The sequence below is a fragment of the Salvia miltiorrhiza genome, chromosome 7, assembly GCF_028751815.1.
Source record: "Salvia miltiorrhiza cultivar Shanhuang (shh) chromosome 7, IMPLAD_Smil_shh, whole genome shotgun sequence".
Classification (NCBI taxonomy): domain Eukaryota; kingdom Viridiplantae; phylum Streptophyta; class Magnoliopsida; order Lamiales; family Lamiaceae; genus Salvia; species Salvia miltiorrhiza.
Window position 1 is genome coordinate 28,795,746 of NC_080393.1, and position 8,830 is coordinate 28,804,575.

Below are 8,830 nucleotides of genomic sequence, written 5' to 3' on the forward strand. Positions count from 1 at the left end.
ATGTAGGAAAATTTGGCTAAGTGACTCAAAAGTATATCAAGCCACAAACACTTTATTTCTTCTCAATTCAAGTATGAAATAAATTTTATCTTCCTGCCAACTATGTCACCATGTAACCAATTCAAATAAAAGGATTCGTTAACAAAATATCATAAAGCTAGAACCCTCTTATGCTCCCAGCTTGCTTTCTAATCAATGTAGTCGACTTCCAACAAAAATTCTATCAAATGTTCCTCATAATCGACTTTCACAATTTTTTTCAATAATTTCTTTTATTTTTCTTATCATTTTTTTTCTTGTTTTTATTTTCTTCACACTATCAAAAAAATTTCTTTTCTCAACCAAGAGCTTATAAGAGTGAATAACAACATTGTAAAATTCTATATATAAAAAAAAAATCCTCCGACATACTTTACCACATTTGATTTTTCATAAACCTCATCACCCCTATCATCTGGTAAAAAAATAAAGGCTAAATAAGCTCAAAGATGGGTAGCAAAGGTCGCATTTTCATTAAAACTAGTGTTTGGATAAAGATATGGCTAACAAATGATACCCTAAGATAATCTCCTAATCTTGAGCACAACACCTCGACACAGAAACCATGACAAGTTCTATAAGAATACCACACGTTTGACAATACTCAGAACAAGGAATAAATTGTGTATGATATACAGTTATATGGCTCAAAATCTCACAGGTTTTTTCAATGTCCAAAAGTCAAGGCCAAAATCACCACTAAGTCGTGCAAATTAGTTCAATTCATACTCAAATCATCTCAAAAAATCAGGACTCACAAATATTTAAAAGAAATCATCATCGGCACCTCATCAAAATTCAATATAGAGATAAGCAAATCAAATGCATAATTCAAAACAGTACAACCACAAGAATCATCATAAATAAGTACAGACCCACATCTAGCTACGGGATGACAAAATAAAAACAGATAAAAGCATACTAAAGCAGGAAACGATGCAAAACATAATCAATTTCCATCTCCCCTCCCCAAACTTACTAATGAGCATTAAGCTCATTAATAAATTTGAAGAAAAGAATAGATAAAAGTTATGAATTGCATACTCACGACGATGCTATCAGGAAGGTGATGTCGGCTATTCAGACTATGAATTTATTAGATTAATTTTTTTAAATTTTAACCCTCTCGATTTATCGGACTAATTGAGTTAGTCCATAAATTTCGGGCTGGATTGATATGATATCACTACTTGACACTATTATTAGCCCATTGGATTGAAGTTAGGCCCATCGTACTTCTTACAGACCCGGCCTCTACAGTTGGAGAATTACAATTAGTACAAGGAGACTTATTAATGCTGCATTTGTTGACATGGCAGACCAAATTGTAGCGAATGGAAACGTGACACGTCATATATTACACCTCACCTTAATTGCCTCCCAACCCCCGCGAAACCGGGCGAATGATCCTTCCGCTTTAAATTTCCCGTAAATTTCAACATAATCCTTTTTTCTGAGGAGTAAATTTCAACATAATCAATTTTTCTGTAAATTTGGGATTTCTTCTTCAAAGTAAGTGCCTTTTGAATTTTCGTGTTTTTTCTCATGTTAATTCATCCGCCAAAATTGTAACTTTCGCCCTAAAAAAAAATTAAAAAAATTGTAGAATCTGACAATACAGCTTTGATAAATTCGCCATCGGAAATGAGTTTTGCCTTTTAGTGTTTGATGCGATTTTAGAATGAAACTTCGATTATTATGTTGGTTGTCTGTTCTTATGGCTTTGCTAGTTGATTTTTCCCTTCGTTTCTTGGCTCCAGTTAGGAAATTGGAATTGCAGGATTTTTACGTGTAAAGATAAAAAAAATTTAGCCTTCTGTTGAGTGTGTTAAATTCTAACTACACATGTAACTCAGTAACTGGTACGTGTTTCGTGATTATTCACCTAAAAAAACTCGTCTGTTGATTTCATGTTGACTTTGAAAATTAGTTGCTTCTATTAAATTGCCTTGCAAATTCATTTTCGTTGTGTAGAAACTGTTTGGCATTCTATAGTTGTTAATCAAGGAATGCAGTCAGTAAGGATATTCTTATAATTAGTATAGAGAATGGAAGACATGCATTTATTGCTTTGTAGTTATGAAATTGGGAATTTCAGTTATGATCCAACACTGAACTATATATATTGAGTAAGAATGAAACATGCTTCAAGATTTATGAGGATTGTTCAAGTATTGTTATCTTCGGGAATGGTATATGTCTCATAATTGGTTCCTCCTTCTTGTCGTTGTGAAAGAGTTTTAAATGAGAAAAAAGCAATAATATATATGCCTCTACACTTTCAAGCCATTGTAGATACTAGGTTTGGAATTTTACCAATTCTTGAGAATCTACCTTGTATATGTAATTTAACTAACTGTCAATGGAACCTTCCTATTAATCAAACTAACCTGTGTCCCTTTCTGACAGATATTTGGCTATTGATTTGGTATTTTGGATGAATAGAGGCTAACTGAAATGATGAAGTTGCAAACTTACGCTGGGTTCAGTTTGATAGCTGCATTGGCTATTATTTATCATGCCTTTGATAGTAGAGGCCAATTTTACCCTGCAATGGTTTATTTGTCGACCTCAAAGATCAGTCTAGTGCTTCTTCTGAATATGGGTTTGGTTTTTATGTGCATCCTGTGGCAATTGACCAAGAAAATCTTCCTTGGTTCGCTCCGAGAAGCAGAGGTCGAGAGGCTGAATGAGCAGTCATGGCGGGAGGTCATGGAAATATTGTTCGCGATAACTATTTTTAGACAAGATTTTTCAGTTACATTTCTTGCAATGGTTACTGCTTTGCTTCTGATAAAATCTTTGCATTGGTTGGCCCAAAAGAGGGTGGAATATATAGAAACAACTCCGACTGTTCCAAAGCTATCTCATGTACGCATCGTATCTTTCATGGTGTTCCTACTCCTTATTGACAGCATCTTTCTCTATGACTCAGTTGAGCATTTGATAGAAACCAGACAAGCTTCAGTCGCACTGTTCTTTTCATTTGAGTAAGTTTTATGGTTTCTTTGATTAATTAAGTTTCTAAAATTTCATCTAGATGAGTCGCTTGAAATAGGGAAATTGCAATAATAAACTTGAGTATAAGCACTAATGTTTTGCAAATGTTATTTCCTTTCAGATACATAATCCTGGCAACAACAACTCTCTCAACCTTTGTGAAGTATATGTTCCATGTCAGTGACATGCTTATGGAAGGACAATGGGAAAAGAAGGCTGTCTGCACATTTTACTTGGAGCTTATTCGAGACTTGCTGCACTTGACTCTCTGCATGTGTTTCTTCCTTGTCATCTTTTTGTAAGCCACCTTTCAGCTTAAATTTTTTCTACTGCACCGAGTAGGGTATTGCTACGTAGAAGTTTCATAGCAAGTTGGTTAACGTGCAAACATGATTCTCTTTCTCGTCTGCTTCTTCAAAATTGGTTGAATAACTCCTGCCACTCTCATTTCATGTCTATAAAGTGCTTTTCCTTTCTTTATCCTAGCTCCTCTCTGAATTTCTAGATGTGATCGTTCTTTTGTATCCTTTAGGAATTATGGTGTGCCTCTTCACTTGATCCGCGAGCTGTACGAGACATTCCGTAACTTCAGAATCCGTGTGGCTGATTATATACGTTACCGAAAGGTCACTTCAAATATGAAAGATCGTTTCCCCGATGCGACTCCTGACGAGCTCAGTGTGTATGTTGATTTTAGCCTGTGAATATTTTACTCCCTCGGTCCCCAAAATAAGTTCCTCTTTGGGGACGGCACGAGTTTTAAGGAAAAGTAGTAAAGTGTATTGATAGTGGAGAAAAATATGTTATACTAATTAGTATTGGGAGTGGTGAAAAAGTGAAAAGTAAGAATAAATAAAGTATTATTAGTGGTGGGGTAGTTGTCCAAAAATAGAAAGAAAGAAAGAGGAACTTATTTAGGGGACGTCCCAAAAAGGAAAAAGAGGAACTTATTTCAGGGACGGAGGGAGTATTTTTTATTAACTGCCAGTGACTAGTTCAAATTTCTTACATTTTGTATACACACAGAAGCGATGCAACCTGCATTATATGTCGTGAGGAGATGATTGCAGCCAAAAAACTTGTTTGTGGACATCTTTTCCATGTGAACTGCCTCAGATCATGGTTGGAAAGGCAAAACACATGCCCTACGTGCAGAGCTCTTGTTATACCACCTGAAAACGGGGCATCCACTACTTCAACAAGGACTAATAGCCAGCAGCAAGGTATATGATGTTCTGTTAGTGAGTATCAATTCTCGAATCACTTGATGCTAGAGGCACGTTAGTGCCATAGAGCTTAATTTTCTTAGAGCGCATATACTTTTCAGGATTTGTAAGCTTTTTTCCATATCAAGTTGTGCTGATCGATAAGGAAGTTGACTTCATATTGTGGCTTCTCTGCTTGCAATGAGAATCTTCTTGACATACCTATTCATCATTTAGCTAACACTTCTTTGGGACAGGAACTGGCACGGCTGGTACTTCTTCAGAGGGATCTAGTGGTGATGGCGTGGCAAATGAGAATGTCAGTCAACATCAGACTAGACTCCAAGCAGCTGCTGCTGCTGCCACTTTATATGAAAAATCTTTTGTTTATCCTTCTCCAAATGCTCTAATGCGGTATTGACCTTTCTAGAGTTTATCATTTGTGTATTTTACTAGGCAACTTGTGTCACTGTGTGAATTTAGATTTCTATTTGCATATTTCTTGTTAAAAAAATGAGAGCATGGTGCTTTAGGTTTATCTATTAGGAATCTCGGATATAGCCCTATATGCTTTAGAACAGTAATCTTTCCTTGTAGATTAATGGGCGCTTTGGGGCAAAGGTGTTTTGTTCCGTTTTTTTTTCTTTTCCTTTTCAACTGAAGAGAAGAGATACCAATGAGCCGGCATCTAAACATGCAGGTCACCTGGATATGCCTCACCTTCACAAATATTTCAACACTCTATAATAGCAAAAGATGGTGAGGAGGGTGCTGCTAGCGAATTGTCGGAACAGTTTGTACAAACAACCTTGGATCAGTTACCACAGTTTGCTTTGGCTCCTACACAGTTCCCACATGTTAATGGGAGATTTGGAGAAGGGACTTCATCGGAGTCTCACCTTGATTTGCAAAGGAAGTTAATTGAGCACCAGATTGAGGTAATTCCATTTGACTGCTCTGGTGGCATCATCATTTGTTTTACACATGTAAAGTTTTTGAAATTGCTTCCTGCTACATCGAGCTCAAGGGCCACACTAATAGCAACATCTCTCTCTCTCCCTCAACTTTTTATACAGTTTCTGCAAAACCAGCTCCAGCTTCTAAGAAATGGGGAGAAAACAAAGGATATAGGGACATCATTTGATATCAAAGGGAAGTCAGTATCGTCATCATCTTCATCTGTGATCGACTCTGGTGAGATATAAAAGGTAGGAGTTGCAAATCTATAGGACTTGTACAGATATTGTACTCCACTAGTAGGCATCATAAGAGCATGGAGATAGATAGATAGATACATTGAGAATAGTTTGATGATCAGCATTTCTCATTCATTCATTTCCTTGGAATTAACTGCTGCATCTCCATCGAAGAATTCATTTTAATTTTACAGCCCGTTGCTCCTGAAGAAGAAGCTCCTACACAAGTCATGCACTTAATGTAATATATGAAGATATTGAGGTAATCTTCCAAGTTCAAAGTGTGGAGAAATGCTGCAGGCGACGATATAGGTTTTGTACTTTCACATTTGGTTTTTGTTCCTGTTTACTGTCAAACGGGGTGTAAATTCAATAGTTAGTCATGCATATTTAGAACTCTCATTTATTTGTAGTGAAAATCTCCAGTTGTTTCTCTCAAAAATAAAAAGAAAAGAAAAAGAAAAATCTCCGGTGGTGGATGAATGAATGCTTGATGTGTAAATTTTTTTTACCATGAATTACTACACAGGCTTTTAAACAAAAATGATATATATATATATATATATGTTATTATCAATTTTTTTAAATAAGAATATGACAGTTTATTGCCAATGCAATGGGCTCAGCCCATTATGTAAAATATGGGCCTATTTGGCCCACATATGTGGTCTCATTGATTGTGAGATTCTTGGTCCCCCTTGGGAGTTGGGACTTTTAACTTTGATTAAATAATTATATCCGTTATCATCTTTTTCTTTACTTGAATATTTCTAAATGTATTTTACTTCGTCTATTTTAAAAAATAATGTCCATTATCTTGTTTGGAATGTACCGTATATATCTACTCCTTTTTTTCTGTTTTTTTTAATAATTAAACAATTGAATGAGCAAATTTAAAGATGGCGCTACGGTGGATTCAAATTCAAGACCTTTGACCTTAGGCATTAACTATTTTATCGTTAGACCAACATATTACACTTACTTTTAGGGCTGGTTTGCTTTGCATGATAAGGGTAGGATAGATACATATGGTATTATAATCAAAGCTCTTTATAAATTAATGGGTCATTATTTACTATTCATATCTTTTTTATTCTGTATAACACAGAAGATTTAGATTTTTTATATTATATCTTATCAAACCTAATATTGATATCTAATAAATTAATAAACATCCCAGTTAAAAATATCACATATTATCTCATATGATATTGGAAATTATGCATTTTGCTTTTAATTATACTGCACATAAGAGCATCCGCATCGCTTACACGATAGCGGCCTACTCGTGTAAGACTGCTATCGTGTAAGCCGATGCAACCCGCACATAAGAGCATCCGCATCGCTTACACGATAGCGGCCTACTCGTGTAAGGCTGCTATCGTGTAAGCCGATGCAACCCTCACTTACACGAGGGCTACACGATAGATCGACCGTTATAAATAGGCGCGTGTTTTACATGCGCCTTTAAAAAAAATGTGTTATTTTAATTATGTTTTTACACGCGCCTTTATACGTTCTTTTTTTTATGTCATTTTAATTATGTTTTTAATTTTTTTTAATGTAATTTTTAAGTTTTTTATTTTAATGGAATTTTAATTATTAGTAAAATGTGTTATTTAAATTTGAGCAATTAAATTTAAGTGAAAAGCATAAAAATCAAAACTAAAAAAATCATGTAGGCTATCATGTAACCCCAATACAGTCTCTTTACACAATGTGGTCTCCCCTCATCAAGTAAGCTATCATGTAGGCTATCATGTAACCCCAATGCGGATGCTCTAATACCCGTTAAAGAATATTGTAGGACGTTTACTTGCATAAACATTTTCTCAATAATAAAAATATTTCATACAAGAACCTAAATAATTGTGATGAAGGAGTACTATATTAGCTCATTAGCTGTTGACTTTAATAGTATATATGTCACTGTTAAACAGTCAAACGCATTCAAGTCTCTTTTATGAGAATTTATGAGATAAGTATGATAATTTTTTGTTGCACTGAACATTTACTTTTATGATGCTTTTGTCTTTATTTATAGTTATGAAATCAATGTATACATGTTAAAAAAAATAATAACTGGTGTCTTTAGCCAATAAACTGAACAATGCGTTTTGATAAGTTTTCAAAATTGTTTGTTCTAAAGAAATTATGAAATTAAGAGAATCGTATAGTAGTGAAAAGTATATTTTGTTTTACAATTTTATCTGTAATTGTCAAATCATGCTCGAGAAGCTGTTGGGAGAAATATTTATCTAGTAGTAGTAATTAAGTAATATTTTTATTTATAAAATACGAGAATCAATTCACTGTATTTATCACAACTTATGAAAAGTAATAGTAAGTGGTAGAATTGAGAAATTCGAAATTTCTTGATAAATAAATTATACTACAACCTACTCCTTTCGCCCTGCGAAACATGAGTAGTTTCTTTTGGACATGAAATTTATAAAAGTACTTCCTCTGTTCTGTTAATTTTGTCAAATTTTTCTTTTTGAGTTGTCCCAATAATATTGTCAAGTTTATATTTTTGGTAATAATTTTACACTACAAATAATATGGTCTCATATCTGTACACGCTTTTATTACATTAATTTAACTCTCTTTAATAACCGTGTCTAAAAGAAATGAAACAAATTTATTAGGACGGATAGAATAATATTTAGTGTGTTAGTGTGGTAGGTGAAAAAGTGAAAAATAAAATAAAAAAATAAATAATAATAAAAAATTACTCCCTCCGTCCACCAAAGATATGTCACTTTTCTTTCGGCACGAGTTTTAATAAAATGTGAGTGAAGTTGATAGTGAAGTAAGGGTCACACTTTAAATGTGAGTGGAATGGTGTGGACCCTACTACTAAAAATGGATGTGACATATTTTTTGTGGACGGACGAAAAAGAAAATTGTGGCATATCTTTGGTGGACGGAGGGAGTATTATATAAAAATATATAACAAGTTTCGTGAGACGGTCTAAAAAAAATACGACTCATATTTTGTGGAAATAAGAGAGTACTATTATTTTAAAAAATATTTTTGGATTTTCCAAAAAATCGCTCTTTTTGCCTTCGATCTGATCTAGATTGTCTGCTTTCACGTGTACTCTTTATTGTACAGTGTGACATAAGAATATATGAATACGTCAAGATAGGAGACAAGAACCGAAATTAACCCACTATTATAGTTGAATTCTGTAAATATTAAATTGATAAGAATTTGTTTACTTCTTTGCTCACACACATGTATTATACTCCTATTATTCAAAAGGGTTGGAAGTTGGTGTTTAACCAAAGAGCCTGTCACTATCCGGCTCAGAAAGCATGATCAAACCAGTGCCTCAATTGACCCTATTCAGTCTCAATCATTTTTTTTTTCCCGCTTTGTTCCGT

The 8,830-nt window shown here is 34.2% G+C and overlaps 1 protein-coding gene across 4 annotated transcripts; it reads left to right on the forward strand.

Annotated features, from left to right (window-relative positions):
* Nucleotides 1-1,345: 1,345 nt before the first annotated feature.
* LOC130995862 (ERAD-associated E3 ubiquitin-protein ligase HRD1B-like) lies at nt 1,346-5,927 on the forward strand. Of its 4 annotated transcripts, XM_057921319.1 has the most exons (10): nt 1,500-1,551; nt 1,800-1,901; nt 2,449-3,029; nt 3,161-3,337; nt 3,572-3,721; nt 4,066-4,262; nt 4,502-4,658; nt 4,945-5,182; nt 5,321-5,452; nt 5,635-5,927. In XM_057921319.1, the coding sequence occupies exons 3-9, from the start codon at nt 2,497-2,499 to the stop codon at nt 5,447-5,449; spliced, it is 1,581 nt and encodes a 526-aa protein (XP_057777302.1). In that variant the 5' UTR covers nt 1,500-1,551; nt 1,800-1,901; nt 2,449-2,496; the 3' UTR covers nt 5,450-5,452; nt 5,635-5,927. The 4 variants fall into 4 exon arrangements, with proteins under 4 accessions (XP_057777303.1, XP_057777300.1, XP_057777299.1 ...); XM_057921317.1 differs by lacking the exon at nt 1,800-1,901 and having other exon boundaries at nt 1,393-1,551; XM_057921316.1 differs by having other exon boundaries at nt 1,492-1,551; nt 5,321-5,927.
* The last annotated feature ends 2,903 nt before the right edge of the window (nt 5,928-8,830 follow it).